Below are 27017 nucleotides of genomic sequence, written 5' to 3'. Positions count from 1 at the left end.
AGTTGGTTACAGTGAGTATAGGAACAGTCAGTCAGAGTGAGGGGGGAGTTGGTTATAGGGAGTATAGGAGCATTTAGTCAGTGAGGGGGAGTTGGTTACAGTGAGTATAGGAACAGTCAGTCAGAGTGAGGGGGGAGTTGATTATAGGGAGTATAGGAGCATTTAGTCAGTGAGGGGGAGTTGGTTACAGTGAGTATAGGAACAGTCGGTCAGATTGAGGGGGAGTTGGTTACAGTGAGTATAGGAACAGTCGGTCAGAGTGAGGGGGAGTTGTTACAGTGAGTATAGGAACAGTCGGTCAGATTGAGGGGGAGTTGGTTACAGTGAGTATAGGAACAGTCGGTCAGATTGAGGGGGAGTTGGTTACAGTGAGTATAGGAACAGTCGGTCAGAGTGAGGGGGAGTTGGTGACAGTGAGTATAGGAACAGTTGGTTGGTTACAGTTATTATAGGAACAGTCGGTCAGAGTGAGGGGGGAGTTGATTATAGGGAGTATAGGAGCATTTAGTCAGTGAGGGGGAGTTGGTTACAGTGAGTATAGGAACAGTCGGTCAGATTGAGGGGGAGTTGGTTACAGTGAGTATAGGAACAGTTGGTCACATTGAGGGGGAGTTGGTTACAGTGAGTATAGGAACAGTCAGTGGGGGACTTGGTTACAGTGAGTATAGGAACAGTCAGTCAGAGTGAGGGGAGTTGGTTACAGTGAGTATAGGAACAGTCGGTCACATTGAGGGGGAGTTAGTTACAGTGAGTATAGGAACAGTCGGTCACATTGAGGGGGAGTTGGTTACAGTGAGTATAGGAACAGTCGTCAGAGTGAGGGGTAGTTGGTTACAGTGAGTATAGGAACAGTTGGTTGGTTACAGTTAGTATAGGAACAGTCGGTCAGAGTGAGGGGGAGTTGGTTACAGTGAGTATAGGAACAGTCAGTGGGGGACTTGGTTACAGTGAGTATAGGAACAGTCAGTCAGAGTGAGGGGAGTTGGTTACAGTGAGTATAGGAACAGTCAGTCAGAGTTAGGGGAGTTGGTTACAGTGAGTATAGGAACAGTCGGTCAGAGTGAGGGGGAGTTGGTTACAGTGAATATAGGAACAGTCGGTCAGAGTGAGGGGGAGTTGGTTACAGTGAATATATAAATAGACAGCAGGATTGAGGGGGGTTTTATAAATACAGAATGATAGTTGCCAGACTGAGCTGGCAGTTTATTGGTCTGTTTGTTGTGCAATTTGACATTCCATTTGGCTGGTTAAAAATGTTTTACTTTCTTTTTTGTGTAATGAAAAGTCACTTGGATTCTGCCGAATCTGAATCCTGCTGAAGTCAAATCCCGAATCCTGGATTCGGTTCACCTCTAGTTCCAGTCTCTTGGAGACCGTACCAATTCAAGCAATCTGTTTGCTAATGCCCAGATTAAGTGACCCTTCATTATTTGGGAGTCACATGGCCAGTTCCTGTGTGTGGAATGAGTGCAGAGTCAGGGTTAAATCATGTGATGCTCCCTTGGGTGATGTACCACACAGGGCAGAGGAGGGTGGGGTTTGTGCTGTGAGTCACACCTAAACATTACAGTGAGTCCTGTCAGTTTGCCATAACAAATGAATCCGCCGTCATGTGCATTGATATAGAAAATTGATTTGCCTGCCATGATTCTTAGAAATAATTGGGAAGGGGTTGTCATTTTGTGCAAACCCCATGCGGTTGGTCAGTAATAATCAGAGCCTGAGATAACACAACTGCTCTATATTATTCTGACTGAATATCCACTCCCTGATTATATCCCTTTCTTTGCTCTCTATGATATAACAGTGAGCATCTGTTACCTGATAATCTTGGCCCAAAAATAACTGAAAGGTACAGTTCTGATCCATAATATTTCTAGCCGATGGCATTCTGGGGTATTGTGCTTGGTATTCTTGGAAAAACATGAAGGTTCAATGAATTAGTGCTGTTAATAGACAGTCAGGAGTCTTTTCTTCCCGCCCCCCGTACATAGTGAATAAAGTACCCCCTCTTATAAAATATAAGGATATTATAAGTTACAGAGGAGTTTCATGACCATATAAAAACACGAGGCTGAAGGCCGAGTGCTTTTATACAGGTCATGGAACTTCGAGGTACTTTGCAACTGGGGGTACTTTATTTATCATAATACACACGTTTCAGTGAGTCATGTGACCGTAATGACATCAAAACTCACCGTTTATAACTGATGACATCAGAACTCACCGTTTATAAGGATATAATTTACAAGATATTCATGGCTTTTGTCTGTTATATTATTATATTATGTATTTTAAAGAGACATTGCACTTATTCAAGGGAGGGTTGATGAAACTTGGAGTGGATTATCTGGTTGCTGCTTCCCCTCGCTCTTATCACACACAAACCATCCTTCCTAGTCCTCTTTGGCTTGTCACTAGCTTATTCCAGGACTGAGTTTGCCTGGTGATCTCATCTGAAAGTGTCTGTGCATGTTTATGTATGTAATCTGCCCCCTGCAGAATGTCTCGGGATGGGCCTGGTACAGCGAGAATAGACCTGCTAGGAATGTGTGGTCCTTCCGGCCTTGTTCATAGAGTTCTGTGGCACCTTTCAGCCATTGATATTAATGTTGTTATTGTGTTCTAGGCCACCCCATAGAGCTTGCAATCTCTGATTGTTGAGTGAGGCATGGGAGACTGCTTTTTAACCAACTGTAGCATACAGTCAGATTCTTGTTTCTAGTCTAGTGATAGTACTACAATTTTTTATGTTGTAAAGTGTCCCATTCTTAGCAACTTTTCAATTGACCCATTTTTTATAGTTTTTGAATTACTTGCCTTACCAGCTTTCAGCTAGGAGTCATTGACCACGGCAGCCAAAAACTATTACCCTGTGAGGCTACAATTTTGTTGATATATTGTTACATGTTCTAGCTTATCTTTCTATTTTGGCCCTCTCCTATTGATCATTCAGTCTCTCGTTCAAGCCACTGCCTGGTTGCTAGGTTAAACGGAACTATAGGAACCATATTGCTGCTGACATTCCAAGCTGGGGGGCTTATGAATAAAAAAGGCAAATAATTCAAAAAATAAAATTAAAAATGAAGACCAATTACAAATTAGTCTCAAAATATATTTAAAGGTGACCCCTTTAATGCATGATTGGTTGCTTTATGTGGAAGGCTAGGGCACATTTTGTGTGCAGCTTTGTACATACCCAGATCTTTAATAATGTCCCCCTGCCCCATGACCAGGGTCGGACTGGGCCAGACCCGCACATGTTTTCAGCACTGGGGGGTCTGTAGGGGGGTTGCAGCAGAGGCAGGGGGGCCCCTGTGGTGGAAACCCCAGTGGGCCTCCGACCTACCAGTCTGAAGCTGCCCATGACAGCTAATTTGTTGGATGCCTCCTGATTCTGCACAACAGGGATTTTTGACCTGTGGATCAGTGCAAAAAAAAAAAAATCCCAATGCTGTTTAGGTTGAGTGGATCACCCTTCTCAGCCGGCTCTGTGCTTTCCATGTCTGTGTAACATTCTCCGTCTGTCCCCCTGGTCAGCCAGCCCCTTAATTGCCTGTTTCCCCCATTCACTTCTGCATTTTTGTGGCATTTGTGGGCATCAATGAGACATTGTACTTGGTGAGAGAAAGAAGGGGAAGTGCTGAGGGCATGGGATAGCTTGAGTCTGAGTAATAGGTGCTGTGAGGGAATTAAAGGGCCAGAGCCATTGGTACCACCCCATTAAATTGAGGACAATGTTGAATTGGCTCAGACACAACATTGTAATACTCTTATAGAATTTACATTGGTCTCTCCAATTGTTCCTAAACTACAACTCCCAGTATGCCCTTTGATTTGTATTTCCTTAACATCGGACAAAGAGCCAAGTTACCCATCATTATCATATCAGCAGACTTTTCACCTGCTGCCTTTCTCTCCTCACTCACATCCTCCTGTCTCCCATGAAAGCCCTTCATTTTCTCTCTCTCTCTCTCTCTCTCTCTCTCTCTCTCTCTCGCTCTCTCGCTCTCTCGCTCTCTCGCTCTCTCTCTCTCTCTCTCTCTCTCGCTCTCTCGCTCTCTCGCTCTCTCGCTCTCTCGCTCTCTCGCTCTCTCGCTCTCTCGCTCTCTCGCTCTCTCGCTCTCTCGCTCTCTCGCTCTCTCTCTCTCTCTCTCTCTCGCTCTCTCTCTCTCCCCTGCTTTCATAGCACATTCCAAGACATTCAATTAACTCTCCCTGGACTCTTCCTCCCCTTTTCTCCTTGAGGGGGAGCACATTTTTCATTCTTTAGAAGGCTGTTTGTGACCTCATTGTGGCCCTGGGAGCTCTTGTGTCCTTTGTCCACCCCCCATATACCATAAAATAGAATGAAATTGTGGGACACCGCTTTAACCCTGCAACTTCTGAGTTATCTTTCCATCCGCTATAATGTATGTTGCACTGTAGTTGTGGGATGTCTTCCCATTAGCCTGGGTTTTACGAGGTGCTCACATCAGGTCTGACAATGTCCAAATGTTTAACTGCTGTTGAACTACAAATTCCAGTATTCCCTCTGGCAAATAGAGGATGCTGGGAGCCTGTAGTCCAGTAACAACTAGACAGCTGCAGGTTAGGTATCTGAGTAGTAAATAGTGAAGAAAACACATCTTACATGTTCAGTTTATGCATTGGAGCCATAGTAACTGGTTGCCCTGCAGTTTTGCAGCTCTTACTTCCTGAGACAATCTGCTCTGTGTCTTAATGACGGACACTCATAGATTTGAAGGGCTTTTTATCTTCATAAATATGTCTGTAGACATGTTTAGGGATTTATTATTGTAAATCCATCTCTGTAATTTAATACATAAGGGCTTTTGCTTTCTTGATCACAGATGGGTGCCACTAAAAGCAAGCCACGAGAAGGCGGGCCACGGAGTCGCAGTCTGGATATTGCGGAAGGGTCCCACCAGCCTTTCACCTCCCTTTCTGCCTCTCAGACCCCCAGCAAGAGCCTGGATTCGCACCGACCATCTGGACAGCCATTTGGGGGCAACTGTGACCTGACACCTTTTGGAGGGGTCAATTTCTCTGATACAATCACTTCCCCCCAAAGGACAGGACCACTAGCAGGTAACTGTGGGAAAGGGAATGCAAAGGTGGGACCTTAACCAAACTAGAACTGGAACATATTTTATGTAGATGTTTTCAAACTGCACTTCCCATCACCCTCTGCTCTTTTCCGGGTCTCTGGGGATAATCGGAGTAGTAGTTTCAGAACCCACTGATTGGATCATTACAATTGGGTTATTTCCATAGCACATTCGTCTGGGCCCTTTTGCAGTGTGTTCATACACACCGCAACACACACTGCAAACATTGAACATCTTTCCTATAATTCCCACTCTTTCATTTGCAGGGGGCGTCACCACCTTTGTCGCTTTGTACGATTATGAATCTCGCACCGAGACTGACCTGTCCTTCAGGAAGGGGGAAAGACTACAGATTGTCAATAACACGTGAGTCACAGCACTGGAGTTTATTGTGCTGCTTTATATATCAATACACCTGTAGGCTCCTGATGGTGCTTTTCAAATAAAGTGAAGTTCGTTCTTAGTTTCAGTTCTCACTAATATAACATAAATTCATAAAGAAAGCACTGAAAGCTATTTATACATTTACATGTAAAGGTTTCATATAGAGGCAGAATGAAAGATTTATGACTTGTCAGCAAGCTGTGGGGGAGCAATTTTCCATTACACTAGTCACTTCCTTGTTAGGGTAAAACACACTAGTGATGGAGCCAACTTATAACACCAGCCAATTGTATAGGTACAAGGAGTGCAGTGTTTTTATATTTGTAATGTTTGCTGTACAATAGATAAAGCCACCCCCTAAGAAGTAAATTGTTGGCCCAAACCAGTGGGTCTAGAGTTGATCGACGCTGCACTAAAGTTGAGCGTATATAGGCATTACATGCTCTGGAGCAGTGATCCCCAACCAGTAGCTCGTGAGCAACATGTTGCTCTCCAATCCCTTGGAAGTAGCGCCCAGTGGCCTCAAAGCAGGAGCTTATTTTTGAATTCCAGGCTTGGAGGCAAGTTTTGGTTGTATAAAACCAGGTGTACTGCCAAACAGAGCCTCAATGTAGGTTGACAATCCACATAGGTCCTATCAAATGACCACTCACAGCACTTATTTGGCACCCCAAGAACATTTCTCATGCTAGTGTTGCTCCCCAACCCCTTTTACTTCTGAATGTTGCTCACGGGTTCAAAAGGTTGGGGATCCCTGCTCTGGAGAGAGTTGAGGCAGAGTAACTGATGTCATGATTGGGGAGGGTACTGGGCCCGCAAACCCCCCCCCCCCCCAAGAAATTTATGAACTTAGCACTGAAAAAATTAAATATAGACCTTGCTGTTTAATCCTATAAGGAAATATATTTTCTTCTAACTTCTTCCAGTTACAAGATTTTATCTGTTTGCAAAACAGAACATTAGGCATAGTCGGTGGGTTTTCTTTATCTAAATGACTAATGACTTTTATTGCCTGGGAAGATAAGACAAGATATTATACTCCACTCTTTTTTGTTTATTATCTCATCCTTTTATTCCTCTGTACACATTATGAGACTTCTGTGTAGTAATATTAGACAACAGAGGGCTGATTCATTTTGATGAGTGGCCTCTTTATTACGGTCTTGAATTACAGCTATCGACAACGTTTTTTTTAGTGAACTCCCCGGTTAAAAAGTAAGTGGAGCGGCTGGGCTGGGAGTCGCCATCTAGGCTTTCACAGCCGTGTGAAAGGCAAACAAGAAAGCCTTTCCGTGTACAGGTCAACTTTGGACTGAACATTGTGTAATGCTTCTAAAGTTGGTATCAGGCATAACTAGATGTAATGTTAGGCATCCACTGTTAGGCTGCTGGACTGTTCCTTCATAGCGAGTGTGTAGAATCATTTGGCAGTGCAGAATTACTGCATTCAGAGGTATTACTGGGCCCCAAAGCAACATCGTTCCCTTAATTTTAGCAATAAGGGATTTATCGTGAGAATATATTTCTATTGCTTCTCAGCCAGTGACCCACTTTACCCCCTCCCTGTATCTCCGTGGCCTCTATAGTTATGCCCCTGACTAGGGTAGCATATCTGTAACTATTAAAGGCAGGACAACTTGTCATAATTGTGACTCAATAGGAGACCAAAAAATCATCTTCCTTAAAGGGAACCTGTCGCCCTAAGAAATAATTGCAAAGGGTATCATTTTAGTCAAGTAAAATAAACTTTACTTACACTATATACATTTTTTAAATGTTTCCTTCCTTTACTTGGAATCCACATTAGAGCATATAAGCAGCCGCCATTTTATGAAAACTTATGAAGGAGAACTTTGCATTGCCAAAATCTATTGTGTGTGCCAATAAGTGGGAAATGATTGACAGCTGAGATTTAAAAATTAGTTTATAACGGGTATGGGTGTTTTAAAAATAAAAATTGGGTTTCTTTTTAATTATGGAACTTTTATTATACAGCTTTCTATGTCTGGGTACAGGGTCGCCTTTAAGAAAATATATTATATGAACTAGAATGGATGCTTTCTCAGGGAAATCACCCTTATCTTTGCAGTTCCCCATAAACGAGTCTCGTTAAATACATATATACATGTGTAAGGCGAAATACACACTCCCATTTACATGAAAAGATGTATGTGGCCTTCGTATAGTCACAGAATTCTGAGGAGAGTTTGATTATCCTTATGATTTGGAGCAGGAAATGTTGTTTATAACACAGATAGTCTAGTTTGATTGTAGAGGGTTTGTTTATTCTGAAATAAAATGTGATTATTTGGAAAACTCCCCTGTATTGGGTCCATCACCCCTGTTATTTATTAAAAAACACGAATTTCCTTCCATTATGCAGTGCCATGTGTGCAGGTGTGATAGGACTTAATTAGACCGTAAAATATACTGTAAGTGTATGGGACCTGTTATCCAGAATGCTTGGGATTGTCCAGATAAAGGGGTCATTCCATAGTTTGGATCACATACCTTAGTCTACCTAAAAATAATTAAACTATTAAATAAACCCAATAGGATTATTTGCCCCATTAAAGGGGTTGTTCACCTTTAACTTAACTTGTAGAGAATAATAGTTAATTTTCAATTTCTTTTCATGTTTTATTATTTGTAGTTCTTGAGTTATTTAGCTTTGTATTCAGAAGCTCTCCAGTTTGAGCAATCTGGTTGCTAGGATCCAAATAACCCTAGCAGCCCTACTTTGATTTCAATAATAGCCTGGAATACGAATAGGAGTGGGCCTGAGTAGAAAAGTGAGTAATAAAAAGTAGCAAAAACAATAAAATTGTAGCCTTACAAAACATTTGTTTTTAGATGGGGCCAGTGACCCCCATTTGAAAGCTGAAAAGAGTCCGAAGAAGAAGAAGCCAAATAATTCAAATACAATAAAGAAAAACTGACGGCCAATTGAAAAGTTGACTAGAATTAGCCATTCTATAACATACTAATAGTTAACTTAAAGGTGAACCACCCCTTTAAGGATGAATTGCATCTTAGCTGGGATCAAGAACAAGGTGCTGTTTTATTATTATTATAGCGAAAAAGGAAATCATTAGAAATTAAAATTTCGAGTCTAAGAGCAATGGCCTTCGCATTCTGAATAGCGGGTTTCCAGCTAAAGGATTCCATATCTGTATTTCTCCACTACAAGCAGAAGCCAACTTGTCTTTGCCATCTAATGTGTTTCCCGTAAATAGGTAACACAACATAGGGCAAACTAGGGCTGCACTGAATCTGAATCCTGGAAAAAGTGCAAAGATTTGGCTTGATACCAAGGCTAATGTCACACAGAGTTGTTTGCCTTCCCGCTGTTGGAAAAACACTCAGGGATTCCGTTATACTGAACACTACAGCTGATATCACAGTTATGATGTTTACGCTCTGGACTACTGAATGCAACAAATTCTTTGATTGTTGGCAAATTTTTATCCTATTCCAAAAATGATGGATTCATGTATCCCTAGATCAGAGCAGAAACCTGGAACTATAGAATCAATGGCATTGGGCTGCGGTGTTTTTATGCCAATGCCATTGACTCTGCGCTGGGCTGCCCCAAAAGGGTTAAAGAAAACCAATCAAAGCAACTTCCAATAGATTATATTTTGCCAGAATGTGTGAAAGTGTCTCTTGTGGAGAACAGCTCTGTATCCATCCTTCTTCAGATGTCCCACATCACAGGGCTCTAACCAGTGGGAGGATTTGCCTCCTGTAATGCCGACTCTCATAAATTCATTTTAAAAGTCATCATTAGTGGCTGATGTGTGGGATTGAACTAAGTGAGGGTGCTGCTCCATAGGGCTGTTTTTGCTGAATGTGGTCCGTGAGAATGCATTTGCCAAAGGCATTTCTTTGTAGGATTGCATTTGCCGAGGGTGCTGCTTCGTAGGATTGCATTTGCTGAGGGTGCTGCTTCGTAGGATTGCATATGCTGAGGGTGCTGCTTCATAAGATTGCATTTGCTGAGGGTGCTTTATACCATTGCATTTGCTGAGGGTTCTGCTTCGTAGGATTGCATTTGCTGAGGGTGCTGCTTCGTGGGATTACATTTGCGGAGGGTGCTGCTTCGTAGGATTGCATTTGCTGATTGTGCTACTTCATAAAATTGCATTTGCTGAGGGTGCTGCTTCATAACATTGCATTTGCTGAGGGTGCTTTATACCATTGCATTTGCTGAGGGTGCTGCTTTGTAGGATTGCATTTGCTGAGGGTGCTGCTTTGTGGGATTGCATATGCTGAGGGTGCTGCTTTGTAGTATTGCATTTGCTGAGGGTGCTGCTTTGTAGGATTGCATTTGCTGAGGGTGCTGTTTCGTAGGATTGCATTTGCTGAGGGTGCTGCTTCATGGGATTGCATTTGCTGAGGGTGCTGCTTTGTAGGATGCATTTGCTGAGGGTGCTGCTTTGTAGGATTGCATTTGCTGAGGGTGCTGCTTTGTAGGATTGCATTTGCTGAGGGTGCTGCTTTGTAGGATTGCATTTGCTGAGGGTGCTGCTTTGTAGGATTGCATTTGCTGAGGGTGCTGCTTCGTAGGATTGCGTTTGCTGAGAGTGCTGTTTGTAGGATTGCGTTTGCTGAGGATGCTGCTTCGTAGGATTGCATTTGCTGAGGGTGCTGCTTTGCAGGATTGCATTTGCCGAGGGTGCTGCTTCGTAGGATTGCATTTGCTGAGGGTGCTGCTTCGTAGGATTGCATATGCTGAGGGTGCTGCTTCATAAGATTGCATTTGCTGAGGGTGCTTTATACCATTGCATTTGCTGAGGGTTGTGCTTCGTAGGATTGCATTTGCTGAGGGTGCTGCTTCGTGGGATTACATTTGCGGAGGGTGCTGCTTTGTAGGATTGCATTTGCTGATTGTGCTACTTCATAAAATTGCATTTGCTGAGGGTGCTGCTTCATAACATTGCATTTGCTGAGGGTGCTTTATACCATTGCATTTGCTGAGGGTGCTGCTTTGTAGGATTGCATTTGCTGAGGGTGCTGCTTTGTGGGATTGCATATGCTGAGGGTGCTGCTTTGTAGTATTGCATTTGCTGAGGGTGCTGCTTTGTAGGATTGCATTTGCTGAGGGTGCTGTTTCGTAGGATTGCATTTGCTGAGGGTGCTGCTTCATGGGATTGCATTTGCTGAGGGTGCTGCTTTGTAGGATGCATTTGCTGAGGGTGCTGCTTTGTAGGATTGCATTTGCTGAGGGTGCTGCTTTGTAGGATTGCATTTGCTGAGGGTGCTGCTTTGTAGGATTGCATTTGCTGAGGGTGCTGCTTTGTAGGATTGCATTTGCTGAGGGTGCTGCTTTGTAGGATTGCATTTGCTGAGGGTGCTGCTTTGTAGGATTGCATTTGCTGAGGGTGCTGCTTTGTAGGATTGCATTTGCTGAGGGTGCTGCTTTGTAGGATGCATTTGCTGAGGGTGCTGCTTTGTAGGATGCATTTGCTGAGGGTGCTGCTTTGTAGGATTGCATTTGCTGAGGGTGCTGCTTTGTAGGATTGCATTTGCTGAGGGTGCTGCTTTGTAGGATTGCATTTGCTGAGGGTGCTGCTTTGTAGGATTGCATTTGCTGAGGGTGCTGCTTTGTAGGATTGCATTTGCTGAGGGTGCTGCTTTGTAGGATTGCATTTGCTGAGGGTGCTGCTTTGTAGGATTGCATTTGCTGAGGGTGCTGCTTTGTAGGATTGCATTTGCTGAGGGTGCTGCTTTGTAGGATTGCATTTGCTGAGGGTGCTGCTTTGTAGGATTGCATTTGCTGAGGGTGCTGCTTTGTAGGATTGCATTTGCTGAGGGTGCTGCTTCGTAGGATTGCATTTGCTCGGGGTGTTGCGGTTTTTGCAAAAAGCCCTTTCTTTGGATCAAATCGACAAAACGAACTGTTTTCATACCTATTTCTCTAATGACCAATCCCAGAGCACGGCCAATGGAAGTGTGAGTTTTTCTTTAAAATACAGGACTTTAGAGAAGTTGAAGGTGCAGATATTCATTGTTGCTCATTTCAGTCTTCATGGTTAGACTAAAAGAGAACTATGCTGTGTTTTTATATGCTGTAACAACTCATCGGTACTGGAACCCTATAACCGTAATTATCCAGGCCTTTAAAGGAGCTCTCTATCTTGGATCTTGTTAGGCTGACTTTTGAGAGCCAGTGACACTGCACGTGCCCAGTTCAATCTTTCTGTTGATAATCTAAAAGTTGTCGGCAATCATGAAGACATTAGCAGAAAATGAGGTTGTGTTTGTCTTACAAATTGATGCTACAGAGCTGATTAATTCTGATGCAAACAATTTCATACTGCCATGTAATAGGAATTAAATAGGAAGCAGTCTTCTATCTAAACGTTCTATTTTATATATACTGTTTTTATTGTGAGTCAGTCCCTAAGCTCAGTACTGTGGGAAATACAGACAATGTGCTTTAAATCATTAGCAAAAGATTTGAAGCTACCAAGGGCATTTTTGTAGGCAGAGATCTTCACTACTATAGGGCTGTAATGGCCTTGAGCTGGTACAGAATCTAAAACATAAAGTGTAGCTTTTTTAACCTTATTTGTTAAAGGGGAACTCCGGCTTCCAAACCAAAATTTGATAAAGAGGCCCACATAACACAGAAACCCCTAATATACTCATCACAGTTACCTGGTTCTTCAAAAAGTATGAATAAATGCCATTTTCTACGGTGAAATCCAGCTGTTTAACAGTTCTTCTCTTTCTGCATCATTTGAAATCCTGGCAGGGAAGGAGGGACTAAACACTGATGTTACAAATTGTAACAACTTCTCCACAACTTACAGACAGCATGCAGGAACTACATAACCCACAATGCATTGCACTGTGATGTTCCGTTCCTTATTGAAATCATGTGTGCAGGGAATTGTGGGGTTTGGAGGATGCAGTCTAGGGACACCTGGCTGTTGATACAAAGTAACAGTAGTCAGCCAGCTCAGCAAAGTAGTCAGCCAGATCAGCAGGGGCCTAGGCTTAGGGAACTGTCAGAAACCATTAAAAATCATATAAAGTCTGCATATTTTTGATGTATAGTGCAAAGTTGCTTGAAATTATGTTTACTTTTCAGAAAGCTTAAGTTGTGTTTTTGTGGAGTTCCCCTTTAAGCTGAAGTTCTGCTTCAAGTGCAAATTATTTTATAAATGCCCCATAGAGCAGGGATCCCCAACCTTTAGAAACCATGAGCAACATTCAGAAGTAAAACGAGTTGGAGAGCAACACAAGCATGAAAATGTTCTTGGGTTTCCAAATAAGTGCTGTGATTGGCCATTTGGTAGCATCTATGTGGATTGTCAACCTACATTGAGGCTCTGTTTGGCAGTGCACCTAGTTTTTATACAACCAAAACTTGCCTCCAAGCCTGGAATTCAAAAATAAGCTCCTGCTTTGAGGCCACTGGGAGCAACATCCAAGGGGTTGGAGAGCAACATGTTGCTCACGAGCTACTGGTTGGGGATCACTGCCATAGAGTCTAGAAATCAGCTGTCTAGTATAGCCTGTCCTACTAGTGGCCCAGGTTGTACCATCAGAGACCTCCAGGCCTTACCCCCCTCACATAGTACTGCTGTATAGGAACTGAAAAAGCAGCACGAGATGCAAACCAAGCAACATATGGCTGTCAGTTTCCAGTAAACATGGACATGTCTGCATCTATAAGAAAAATATTATGCTTACTTCAAAACTGAGTGGCAAATCCAATCCCCACGTGGTTCTATTTTGCTCAAGCAAAAGCCAAAGCTGTGTATCTTAGGGCAAAAACAAATGGTGTCAGAAGATTAGAGAGATAGCAGATTAAATGGGGACAAGGGAATGGGACAATGGGAAAAAGTAAATTAAAAAAAGAAAAGAAAAATGGGAAGAACAGAATTTAAATAGGGAGAGAGAATGATACCAATAGAATACGGAAAAGAGGCAAAACAAAGTCATGGGGAGATCAAATGCAAATGAAGACGTGAGGGTGAGTAGTTGTAGGAGAACAGAGGACTAAAGTAGGCCTACAACGAAACATCATAGGTGATCTGTATGTATGTGTGTGTAGATAGATATAGATTGATAGTAATATATAGATAGGGCTTGATTAAATTTGCTTTTCTTTTTTTAATGAAGATGATGATTGGCAGCATCTAAGTCTAAAAATAAATAGGTCCCTTTGAGGATGAGTAAAGCTGGCCATAGATGCAAAGATCCGATCGTACGAATAGTCGTACGATCGGACTTTCCCATCTCCCGACCCGCCACTAACCATTCAGATCAAAGTCTTACCAGTCAGATTAGTTAAAGAACAGATCAGCAATGTTCTGCCCCTGACAGCAATCGTACGATATCTATGTCCAACCAAAGCTAGTGACAGTCTCCCACTGAAAATCGTACGATCGGCAATACACGCAGAGATATTATCGGCAGCCGACAGAAATTTTCTAACCTGTCCGATCGACTAAACGACCGATCTCCGCCGGACGAAAAATGTCGGGACTCTCCACACACGGTTCGAAAATCGTACGAATCCTCGATTCGTACGATCAGATCTTTGCGTCTATGGCCAGCTTAACACTGGCCTAGAACATCCACCTGCTGTGTTTTTGGATGTAAATCCCAGTACCCTGCTGCTATTATCCTGTCAGCATTACTGAACTTGTAGCAGACCTAGTACTGAATTGCAGAGAGACATGTTTGCTGAGTGATACAGGGGCTTGACAGACAGGTTCTTGACCTGGATATTACTGAAACACCCTGACTTATTGCTGCTGTGTTTTTCAGCTTCAGAGACCCTTGCTTTATTTATGTAGGGTCTTAACATCTTCTACACAGTAGGATTGGTAACCTGTGTGTTTAGTGGATACAAAACGACATCCTCGGCATTCTGTAAAGGCTGGAAAGTCTCTGGCTACAGGTCCTTATCCATAGGCTGTAGTTATTTATTACATTTATGTCATTCCATTGTTTGTATCATAGACCATAATTATATTCTGTGTGTAAAAGGTAGGGTCTACTAACTCTGTGCTTACGTTTTATACAGACGTGCATATTGTAGAATTTACAGATTTGGCATAAATAATTGAATTCAGCTAAACCTGCCTGGGATGTTTTCCATTAAGGTGGGAGAATGAATGAATATATCTAAATGTGGCCATACACCGGCTGATAAAAGCTGCCAACTGAGTCAGCAGCTTATTGGCCCTCTGACTTGCTTCCCTGCCCAATATCTGGCTGAAAATTGTATAGATAATGATTGGATACGTTAAAAAATGTGGTCGGAGCAAGGATCATATTGGCTCACATGAGAGGCCCTGGCATTTTAGGTACACAGAAGGCCAAACTAAGGCCCAAACAGCCCTTCACCAGCCCAATAAATTAGTAATTGTCTGTGGCAACTTACAACAGCCCCTCTGGCATTTGCCAGAACCCACAGATTGCCAGTCCGGGCCTGGTCACTGATGCAGTCCTCGCTCTCACCGCCTGTATCACCTTTGTTATGATATGAGCATTGGGCTCCAACTACTATGATTAGATCAGCCCGATGTTGCCTGCATCAATGTGGATCTTCCAAGTGTACGACCTGCTGTATTCACTTCACATTCAGTGGTTGATCAGTAGATCAGTGGTTGCCAAACTGTATCAGTCCATCATGGCCCAGCTCATGGGTAGCCAAAAAAGAATGACATTTAAGCTCTTTTGCTCAGAACTGTAGGAACATGCAGATTACCATACTATATTGACCTCAGTACTGTATATTATAGTATCCGTTTTCCTTACTTTTCATCTTTCTGCTGCCAGCAGACCCTTTCCTTTAGTATTTGTCTTGCTTTTATTTTTGCCTCTGTTTTCCTATCATTCTTTGCTCTCTGTGTCTCCTCTTTCAGTTTAATGTTGTCTTTTTTGCGCTGTGGTGTGACCTCTCATGTTCTCTTTCCCTCACATGCTGTGCCATAGGAGACCTGACATGAGGTATGTGACCATACAGCGACCATATTTGTGCAGCTATATTAGATCTCTAACAGGGACCCGCATCTGTTCGTTCTTTCTTACTGACACTCTCGGAGTGAAATAGTTAATGTCTTGTCTTGTGCCTGTAGGGAAGGCGACTGGTGGTTGGCACGTTCCCTAAGCTCTGGGCAGACTGGCTACATTCCAAGTAACTACGTAGCTCCTTCGGACTCCATTCAGGCTGAAGAGTGAGTATCCCTATTTTCCCATTTTCTGCTCAGCATTCCAATGAGCCAGTACTTCTTCCTAGAATGAAAACAAATTAGTGTATACCTACAATATATAATAAAACTTTAGGTCAGGCTAATGTGGTTAACAGTTCAATGCATTAGATTGTTGAATAGATATTTCTTGATTTTTGTGTGGTTAGTGTTATGCCATAGGACAATGCACACGCACGCAGGCACGCGCACACACACACACACACACACACACACACACTCCTCTACTTCTTGATCCAAGAATGCTGCATTTGCATTATGCATAAATGCAAAAATCACAATCATAAAATTCTATTTATTTGCACAGACTTTATGCTTATTGTATGGGTTTCCTTAGCTTTTATATGACTATGGGACAGTGCTACATTTTGGACAGCACCAGACCGCTGTCTTCTTTCAGTCCTCATCACATGCACAGACAATTTTACTGCACATTAATCAGTTGTGGAGGCCTCAAGTACCCTACACCCCCCATCCCTCAGCTCCATCTCCAATTAATTCTTGGCCAAATCCGGTGGCTGTCTCCACGATCAGAGTATGCACAGTACAGCAGATTTGTCTGCAATCAACGACTGATGGGAAGGGTGGAAGAGATTTATTTTTCCATATTTTATTACCATTTAGGGCCCCCTCAAAGCTGTCCTGCTAGGTATAGGCCATAGAGTGTCTATATGGTATATGCAGCTCTTCATATGGGTCCTTTTGACTGTTTTCTTCTTTTGTTCCAACCCAACCTACATTGCTCTCTAGGGTACAGAGCCAGTCCAGGTTGTGGATAATCCTAATACCTGGTCTGTTACCACCCTAGAGGGGTGCAGTTGGTTATCCCCATTCACAGTAGGCCACCCTATCATTAGTGCAGCTCCCAGAACCCCTTTTTCTGCCTCTTTCTGTCATGCACCATCAAACAGCACATGCCTGCTTCTGTTCTCACAACTCTGCCTTATGGAATAGGTGGTATTTGGGGAAGATAACACGCCGAGAAGCAGAGCGTCTGCTGCTGAGCCTTGAAAACCCTCGAGGGACTTTCCTGGTCAGAGAGAGCGAAACTACCAAAGGTGAGCTGAGTGTCCAAAATGGAAGTATTGTATGGTAGAGCATGACAGGGATGAAAAGGGAAATGTCTCAAGATTAGCTGGGTGAGTGTTGGGTAGGCGGGTGTCTTGGGAGAATGATACCACCAAACAAGAAGGTTGAAGAGCAGGCACGAAGAATGAGAGGGAGTCAGGACAGTAAATACTGATACTTAGGAGCCGTCTGGAATTTTCACGAGCCAGGAATGGAATGTGTATTAAATTGAGTCTAATTTAGGGGGCAGGAGTGGAATTTCAACCTGTGTTCTGTGGCATTTGTCCTGCTTAGTGTTGAATGAAACAGAATTAGGGTCAGATGGTGGCATCATGGGACACACAAAAGAGCTAGAGGATCTGATACAACTCTGCACATAGAGGGACTGGGTTCAGTCAGCATAAAGGCATTGAAATCTAAAAGGAAGATGGCAGGGCCTTTTCTCTCTGTATTTTCTTTCCTTTTCACACTTTTCTGTTTGACTTGTGCCTTTTCATCAGTTGCTTTCTGTCTGTCCTGCTCCCGGCAGTGTGAGGAGGGGAAATGGGGGTTGCAGTAAGTGGGTCAGTGATGTGAATATCTGTGTTGCCAGTAGCAACAGGATGCAGTGTTTGTGTTCTCAGCCTGAGGCCTTCTGTAATCTGTTTCCCATGTGTGTTCTTCTGCCAGAGTGGAACATGTGTACGTCTTAGCACTAATGTGTGTATTCTATAAGCTATTCAGTGCATTCCCCCCATCCTGTTCCTCTTTAGCTGAACTATGGGCCCAGTATGCTCTATTAGCTAGAGGCTTGCATTAATCTAAAGGAATAGGCAAAGCAAAGAGTGCATCTTGCCCCCAAAAAAAGCATTGTGATCCAAACCATAATTATTCAATGCCCCCTCCTTTATGTTTTTTTTTCTGTCCACCGTAGCAGTCTAAACCCCCTTTCCTGTTTTTTTTTTACCCACAGGTGCATACTGCTTGTCTGTCTCTGACTATGATGCCAGTCGTGGCCTCAACGTGAAGCATTACAAGATCCGTAAATTAGACAGTGGAGGATTTTACATCACGTCTCGAACTCAGTTCAGCAGCCTGCAGCAACTTGTGGCCTACTATAGCAGTAAGAACTGAGAAATGGAACAGGGATTGCTTTAAAGGGGCAGGTGGTGGGCATGTAGAATCTGGTTTGTGATTGGTAAATGGTTGAAAAATTGCATTTAAAAAGAATTCAACTTCCAGTCATTTCTTCCTCCTGGATTCTGAAGAGTTACTGTGTGTGTGGAACCTTAAATCCCTGACTTTATGGGCATATGCAGAATTATTGTTTGTGTGTGTAATTTGTTAATTTGCTGTGGGCTTGTTAGGGCCACTAGGGATGTGGCTATGTAGGGTTGCTATGCACACGTGATGTCTGTATGGTCACTGTAGACACCTAAGATCTATAGGGTCTCTGTAGATTGATTTGTGAGATCTGTAGGGGCACTATGGGTACATGAGATGTGTGAGATCTATATGGTTCCTGTAGATGAATGTATCTGTAGAATCTTTTTGGGTATGTGAGCTGTTTTGGGCCACTGTGGGTATGTGAGATCTACAGAGTCCCTGCGAATGGGTATGATCTGTATGGTTACTTGGCATGTAAGATCTACAAGGAGTGATGTGGGATCTAGAGAGCAGAATGTGTTGTGGCTTTGGGCTTTAACAGCTTAGACTGTGACTGACAGCCCTTTTTCATCTCCGCAGAACACGCAGATGGCCTATGTCACCGCCTGACCGCTGTTTGTCCCACTGCCAAGCCCCAAACTCAGGGCCTGTCCAAAGATGCCTGGGAAATTCCACGTGATTCTCTGCGCTTGGAGCTCAAGCTTGGACAGGGCTGCTTTGGAGAAGTTTGGATGGGTGAGTATACACTTGTAATAACAAATACACCCAAAGCATGATTTACTTACTCAAGACGATTGACGGCTGGGGTCACCTTCTCACATTTAAAGGTGTCTCTGTAGGCACTTGGAACGGAACCACTCGAGTGGCCATCAAGACTCTGAAGCCTGGCACCATGTCACCTGAAGCATTTCTGCAGGAAGCACAGGTCATGAAGAAACTTCGGCATGAGAAGCTGGTACAGCTTTATGCTGTGGTGTCAGAGGAACCCATCTACATAGTAACAGAGTATATGAGCAAAGGTGAGGGGGCACTTGCAGCACATGTTTTCTCAGCTCACTTTTATCGAAAAATAATGCTAACATTTAATATCTTTGATAACCCCACCTTTCTCTAGGCAGTCTACTGGATTTCTTGAAGGGTGAAATGGGGCGATATCTAAGGCTTCCCCAACTTGTGGATATGGCTGCCCAGGTAAGTGGTGAGCAACGTAGTCTGGCAGTGGTTGCGAAACTATACTTCTTTTTACTCACTCAGCTACTTCTAAATTTCTTAGATTGCTTCAGGCATGGCCTACGTGGAACGTATGAATTATGTGCATCGGGATCTGAGAGCAGCCAACATTTTGGTGGGAGAGAATTTGGTGTGCAAGGTGGCTGACTTTGGCTTGGCACGACTGATAGAGGACAATGAGTATACAGCCCGTCAAGGTAGAAATCTCCCGATATATATTACTGTACTGTACCAACCTCAGCCTTGCCTTGTGATTTATTGGTTAGACTGTGGAAAATACCTACTTGGTGGCAACCCTAAGTGATGTGTGGTAGATGCTAGAGGACTTCTTAGCCCCTAAATGTAGTGTTTTACATACAAAAATATCACAGAATATCTCAAATTATCTTCTATGTTGAAACTATGAATGTCAGTTTATTATATGCAACTGAACTGCTGATCTGGAGAGAGAGGCAACATCAGTAAAATATAGCAGCTATACCAAAAAATAGTGGTGGCCTCAAAACTCAGATGATAAGGGCCATTTCACTAAGTTGGTAAAGAGTTTTTGAGCTACATATAATCACAGAGCTTAAACCACATCCAGGAAACAATTACAGTGCAAGTCTACAGGGACTGCTTTTTTTTCATCACTCAATTTCGAAGGGCTTATGTATCCCCTACTTTAAATGATAAGGATATTAGAAGTCACTGAGTGGTTCTGTGACCATATAAAGGCACAAGACTGCAGTCTGAGTTATACAGGGAACTCTGAGTATCACTCATGTATTATAAGGGATAATGTACCCCTAATGTAAATGATATAGTGAATAAGGTTCCCCCTCTTGTAAAAGACCAAGTGTTTTTATACAGGTCGTGGAACTCCGAGGTGACTTCTAATATCCTCATATTTTGCAACAGGGGGTACTTTATTTATTGTAAATACATAAATTTCAGACGTCGTGCGGCAGAAATGACATCACTAAGCTCCAATTATAACCAATGACATCACTAAGCACCATTTATAAGGATATCATTTACAGGATATTCATGGCTCTTTTGTATTATAAGAATATTATACTAAGTGGTTGTGAGACTATAGAATCGAATTCAGGTATAGACTTGAGTAATAAAGGGAACTCTGAGTTTTACTCATGTATTCCAAGGGATTATGTATCCCGTTCTGTAAATTATAAGGATATCAGAAGTCACTGTGACGGTATAAAGGGAGCAGGCTGAGTTATAAGTTGCTTCTAGTATCCTCATATGTTAAAATAGGGGCACTATTTCCTGTAATACACAAATTTCAATGAGCCATGTGACAAGCAGCATCATTATACATTATTTAGAAGGATTTGAAAAGTTTAGAGAGCATTATCACCAATATAAAATAATTGTTGTAAAGTCCACTAATCGTGATTTAAGATTAGGCCATCTACAGCAACAATCTAACAGTACTATTGTGCTCATGCCTCAGTTTCTACTGCTTTGGGTTCTCTCTTGATCTACTGGCAAACCGTGGCATGTCGTAAGCGAAAGGAGCCTGATACTGCAAGGGTTAATTTGCTCCTGCTCCAAAACCTATTAATTACTCCAAACCTATAGAAAGCTGCCAGGTACTTATAGCATACTGCTCCCCCACCTGACAGGTCTAAAAATCCCCCATCAGCCTGGAAAAATTATTACTAACATCTGCTTAAGATGCCATGTAGAATTTACTGTATGTGCTTATGACTAAAGCAGCTGATGTGGAAGCTTCCGCTCTCTGTTAGGTCAGCTGATTCCTTTTGCAGCTGCTTTCAGGCACAGTAAATCCCTTTCCATAAGTAATTCTCTCCATAAAAGCCTTAAAGGAGAAGCCTCTTGGGAACAGGAAAAAAACATTTTCCGATAGATAGAATGTTTACAATCTATCCTGGAGGGCCCTTTCTTCTATTTGCAGCTTGTTCCATGTCTTTAAAGGATAACTAAAACTTTAAAATAAGTGAATGTAAAATTGATGAGGGGGCTATTCTCAGCACTTTTGCAATGTACATTCATTGTTTATTTATTTTTTATTCCAAGATATTAAGGGATACATGTAGAGTTAATATGAATGAATTTTGTTACAACAGCGCCACCTGCTGGTCAGTTTCCCACCAGTCTGACAAGTAGTCAAGAAAGTTGTCAGGAGAAAGAAAGAGGCTGCTCTGATGTTCTTCTGCTTAGGAAAGATGTGAGAAAGGTTTATAATTTTATTCCTAAGCAGAAGGACATCAGAGCAGCCTCTTTCTTTCTCCTGACAACTTACTTGACTACTTGGTGGTCAGACTGGTGGGAAACTGACTAGCAGGTGGCGCTGTTGTAACAAAATTCATTCATATTAACAGTACATGTATCCCTTAATATCTTGGAATAAAAAATAAATAATGAATGTACATTGCAAAAGTGCTGAGAATAGCCCCCTCATCAATTTTACATTCACTTATTTTAAAGGTTTAGTTATCCTTTAAAGACATAGAACAAGCTGCAAATAGAAGAAAGGGCCCTCTAGGATAGATATCTTGGAATAAAAATAAATCATCAATGTAAATTACAAAAGTGCTTAGAATAGCCCCCTCATCAGTTTTACATTCACTTATTTTGAAAGGTTTACTTATTCTTTAATGATAAACGGTAACCGACTGTATTGTAGTAGGCTATGTGCATGTACCAACAGTAATTCCATAGATAACTATAATTGTTCAGAATAACGAGCCATCCTTATTCCTCCCCTGCAGGTGCCAAGTTCCCTATTAAGTGGACAGCCCCTGAGGCTGCTCTATATGGTAGATTCACCATTAAATCTGATGTCTGGTCTTTTGGAATTCTCCTGACCGAGCTCACCACCAAGGGCAGGGTCCCTTACCCTGGTAAGTCCCAGTTTACTCTCTGATTGGCGCTCACAGGCCCCTCTTCCCTCCATACCCACACTCTCTTGCACATGTATTTTGCAGGCATGGTTAACCGGGAAGTGTTGGACCAAGTAGAGCGAGGATACCGCATGCCTTGTCCCCCGGATTGCCCAGAATCCCTCCATGATCTGATGTTCCAGTGCTGGAGGAAGGATCCTGAGGAGAGACCAACCTTTGAATACCTGCAGGCGTTCCTGGAGGACTATTTTACAGCAACCGAACCGCAGTACCAGCCTGGGGACAACCTTTAGGTTTTGCCTCATAATCAAGAGACAGTTGTAGGACTCTTAAGAACAGACTCAGAGTTTCATGGCCTTCCCTTAAAGAAATGGTAACATTGGTAGCAAGGAAAGGCACAGGTATTATCAGGTGCCGTTAATATTCTTCCAACCCAGTGGAATCTGAAATTTTGTTCTATTTATGAAGACTTTTGTGCAGACACATCTCTTGCCCCATGAGCCAGTTATTCAGCAGTAACAATCCCTTCTGACCACCAAAGCGTGAAAGGCAAGATTTTTTTTTTTCATAGTGCCAACTCTTTGATACCAGGCTCAGATGTCCACTTTTACCCTTTTGTTTACTGTTCACCCTTTAATGTGCATGAGAAGGGTTCGATGGAGATTCCGCTCTGGAACGTATAACAACTGCCATATTTTCTACAGTAAATAATAGAAAATGTATTTGTTTTGGGTTTTAGAGTATTATAAGACTATTAACCTGAGGGCTGAGGCCCAGCTACCGTCTTCCATCTTCTTGCCACGTGGGCTTACTGGGCAGAGCTACTGCCTATGTGTTAATGGCGGGCAGACTGGACTCCTACCTTAATGATGTGTAGAGTTATAATATTTTGTATCCCCTGTTGATGTCAGTCAACTGCAAAACCGCAACAAAAAACAATTCCCAAGTGTTTCAAACATCTGTTGTTCTCTATATATCATTTATTTGCAGTTACGACTCTCCCACAATAGGGGAACGAAAAGCTCCCATCTGCTTTTTTTGGGGGGTTGGGGTATCTGAGTTTATTTGGGGATTGTATGTAATTTGAAAGAAAAGGCTTTTTGATATTGTGACGTGTACGGCTGTTCCACAGTATTGCCGTTGAACCTTAATAGGTACTGCAGAACCTACCCAGTACCGGGTGGGTCCACCCTTATTTTCTCAGGGATAGGAAGTTATGGGAATCAAACTGCCAACTGAAGAGGGGGTGAAGAAGTATTGGAACATTTGACCACCACCGCCTTGATGCGTAATTCATCATTTCTAATGCTGCCACTTAGGGCGGTTCTTAGTACTTAACCCCCTCCCTCACTGTGCCAATCTAACTTATACACCAGTGTATACCTATATGTGTATATATGACTTTTTTTGTTTGTTATTTCGAATGGTTATATACCACTGGGGTACAAGCCTTATATTGTGACTGCTTACCCGGATACACTGTCGGATTTTGATACGGATTTGTCTCTAGGATGATGAGGAGAGGTCGCCTCTCTGATGGGGTTTCAATAGACAAGGTGGGAGAGGGAAGGGGGGATATTTTGTTAATACTTTAAACACTGGCACTACTTATTCTGATCTCCGTAGCAATAATAATAAACCATGGTACCGTGAATAAAAGAGAGTACTCTAAAGCTGAATACTTTGTCGCTTATTGGTGGTTTATATTACTGAAAGTAGAACAACTGGATTTAAACCTAAGACCTGGTGAAAAATGGCCAAATCCTATTTTTGTTTTATATTCTTTAAAAATTGAAATATTACAAAAATAATCCCTGCAGGGATGTGTACTTTTGGGAGGTCAGGTGCCGCCACCTAGTGACTACAATTCAAATAGCATTTAGCTCTCTCTACTTTTCATTTCTTAAAGGAACAGTAACATCAATAAATGAAAGTTATACAAATATAATGCAGTGTTGCCCTGCACTTGTAAAACTGCTGTGTTAGCCTTAGAAACACTACTATTGTTCATATAAATAAACTGCTGTGTATCAATGGGGGCAGCTATTCAAAGGAGAAAAGGTTCAGGTTACACAGCAGACAGCAGGTAAGCTCTGTAGAACATAATGGTGTTATCCACTATTTAAGCTGTGCCATATAGCCTTTTTTTAATTTCCACCATTGCTACACAGCAGCTTGTTTATATGAACTATAGTAGTGTTTCTGAAGCAAACTGATCAATGGGGCTGTACTCACACTGGCGCGTGTAGGCGCCGAACGCAGGAAAAATGCAGCATGTTGCGTCTCAACCTGCGTTCGGCGCCTACACGCGCCTGTGTGAGTACAGCCCCATTGGAAAAAATGTAATGCGTCTATTCCTGCGCTCCCCTGCGGCTGGACGCAGAAAAACGGAACGCAGGGGAGCGCAGGTAAAAACGCTCGTCAGTAAGAGCCCTAAAGGACAGAATACACTAAGCAAGAGGAAAGGCTACACATGGCTGGAGATGAGATTTCATCTTTGAATGTAGAGCAGTGAACCAGGGCCCAACCTGCAAAAGAAACTTAAAAAACTTAAAGGGTTGGTTATATGTTATAAAACGGCAAATTATAAGCAACTTTTTTTTTTTTTATTATTATTGTTTTTTCTTCTGACATTTTCCAGCTATCAAATGGGGGTCACTGATCCCATCTAAAAAACAAATGCTCTGTAAGGCTACAAATGTTATTGCTACTTTTTATTAATTACTTAGCTTTTTATTCGGGCACTCTCCTATTCATAGTCTAGTCTCTTATTCAAATCAGTGCATGGTTGCTATGGAATGTGGGCCCTAGTGACCAGAGCTTCTGAATATCAAGCTAAATAACCCAGCACCCATAAGTTAAAAAAAAAGGAAAATCTATTGCAAATTGTCTCAGAACATCACTCCTCTTACTAAAAACTCAAAGGTAAACTCCTTTAACCTAATTAAATGATGGAACACCACTCACCTGCAAGTTCTTTACCTTAACCATGTTTCTTGCATTTTGCCACACCAGGGTCCAACCTGCAAAAGCAACACACACCCAGACTAAAGAAACAAACACACACAATGAAATCATCTAACAACACTCACCTGCAAAGTCTTTACCATAACCGCAGGACATGCAAAATCCACCTTATGTTTTGTATGCAGCAAGTGCCACTAATTGCCATAATATGACAGTTAGTGCCATAATTCAGAAAGTCGGATACTGAGCTGTGCTATGTTTTAAAAGTAATTCTGTTCCTTAGGTTGTTAGTGCAGGTGTTTAGAAATTAAACTTGGACACCTCTAGAGGCAGGACAAAAACAAAACTCTGGAGCTCCTCCTTCCCAGTGTATCCACGGGGCTCCTCCTCTAAAAACATTTTTTTTGTCCTGCACTAGAAGGTAGAGCTCTGGGTAATCCCCAGTGGTTTTAAGCAGAAAGTATTTTGTTTTATTTTTTTGACCTAGGTAGAATTCTCCCTCTCCTTGCCAACATGGTTGCTAAGTGGGGAGATCCTGGCTGGTGGCTGCCATTATTTAGTTCCCTCTGGGGCCCTCCTTTGATTACCCAGGAAACTAGCCCAAGGAGGCCAGAAGAGGATTTGGGCCCTCCAATAGATACAGGCCTCTGACCACCATCCGTAACAAGTACTGAATGCACCAAAAAACGCCTACGAACGCTGTCGACCTACATCCACTATCCAATTCCAGTTAAGGTAAGTTCCCTTTGATTTCTCTGTGTCCTTATGGGTTCATATTCAAAAATGTTTTAGGTAATAGAGCAGCTGTTGCCATTGTATTGCCTTTTTTCTATACTTGCCTTTCTTCATTTAGGAGTCTCATAGATAGAGCTGCACCACATATGACACTCTCTGTACCCTGCGAAGGCTGAGTATCAGTTACTAATGATTTACAACAGCTGCCTGTATCCCAATGTGACTGTGTTCTTTTTCAGTGCAGACTGCTCAGCTCAGTCCCAAGGTTTATATTCCCATAAATTCTTTTTGTATATATAGAGCCTTCTGTACTATGTACTATACACCTTCTCTTGATTAGGTCTGAGTTATATACCTCCCTTTGTAATAGGTGCTATACACCTTCTTTTTAACAACCCTTATGTATATATATAGTCTTCTGTATTAGGTGCTCTATAATTTGTTGATTAGCCCTGAGTTATATACAATTCTCTGTATTAGATGATATATCCTTATCCCTGAGGTATATAGAGCCCTCTGTACTATCTGCTATACAACTTTTTTGCCCTTGGGTATTGTAAGAAACTATTGTCTTATTTAACCCTTTAAGTGCCAGCAGAATTTCACATTTTGGTTACGCGAAATGCCAGCCGTTTTTAAGCATTTTGTGCTCTCTCACTTTAGGGGCATTTTCTGAGGGGAAACCTATAGTTTACCTAGGAAAACTATACATTGTTTTTTTCGGTAGAAACTGAGCTTTCTAAATCTGCCTGAGTTTTCATGTATTTCCACCTGTGCAAAAAAATTTATAGTGCTAAATAACAAAAAAAAATGAAAAATTACCATTTTTCATTGTATATCAATTTATACCAGAAAAATATTTCATTTTACAGATGAAAATCCAACTGATTTGGAAAGCCTTATGTCTCTCGAACGTGCCAATACCAGATATGTATAGTTTTAGGGAGATTTAGGATTTCTGTACAGCAAAAACTCCCGGCAGTATATTACTGAATTTTGAAAGCACTAAGGCAGAAAACGGCATGCTTTAGATTCCAAGGCAAAAAATCCTGAAACCATAGGTTTACCCCAGAAAACCATACATTTTTGAAAAGTACACATTCTGCCGATTACAAAATGGGTAACTATGTCTCTCTACTCCCAACTACCAAACAGAAAAGCTTGTCTGAACATAGCGGTTTTTCAAAATAAAATTCAAAATTTTGAAAAATCATTTCAAAGGTTTTATTTTGCTGCTCTGCATATCCCAAACTATATTACGTACCAAGAAA

At 42.1% G+C, this 27017-nt stretch overlaps 1 protein-coding gene across 4 annotated transcripts in view; it reads left to right on the top strand.

Annotated features, from left to right (window-relative positions):
- Nucleotides 1-23723, top strand: part of src.L (SRC proto-oncogene, non-receptor tyrosine kinase L homeolog) — a 30023-nt gene extending 6300 nt beyond the window's left edge. The window contains exons 2-13 of one of the 4 annotated variants that reach the window (XM_018241202.2): nucleotides 4854-5091; nucleotides 5378-5477; nucleotides 15456-15470; nucleotides 15599-15697; nucleotides 16685-16788; nucleotides 17751-17900; nucleotides 18524-18679; nucleotides 18772-18963; nucleotides 19059-19135; nucleotides 19218-19371; nucleotides 21913-22044; nucleotides 22129-23723. In XM_018241202.2, the coding sequence (XP_018096691.1) occupies nucleotides 4854-5091; nucleotides 5378-5477; nucleotides 15456-15470; nucleotides 15599-15697; nucleotides 16685-16788; nucleotides 17751-17900; nucleotides 18524-18679; nucleotides 18772-18963; nucleotides 19059-19135; nucleotides 19218-19371; nucleotides 21913-22044; nucleotides 22129-22337 (1626 nt within the window). In that variant the 3' untranslated portion in view covers nucleotides 22338-23723. 4 annotated transcript variants of the gene reach the window in all.
- Nucleotides 23724-27017: the final 3294 nt, after the last annotated feature.

The sequence above is a fragment of the Xenopus laevis genome, chromosome 9_10L (genome assembly GCF_017654675.1).
Source record: "Xenopus laevis strain J_2021 chromosome 9_10L, Xenopus_laevis_v10.1, whole genome shotgun sequence".
Taxonomy (NCBI): domain Eukaryota; kingdom Metazoa; phylum Chordata; class Amphibia; order Anura; family Pipidae; genus Xenopus; species Xenopus laevis.
This window is presented reverse-complemented; position numbering and strand designations above follow the sequence as displayed.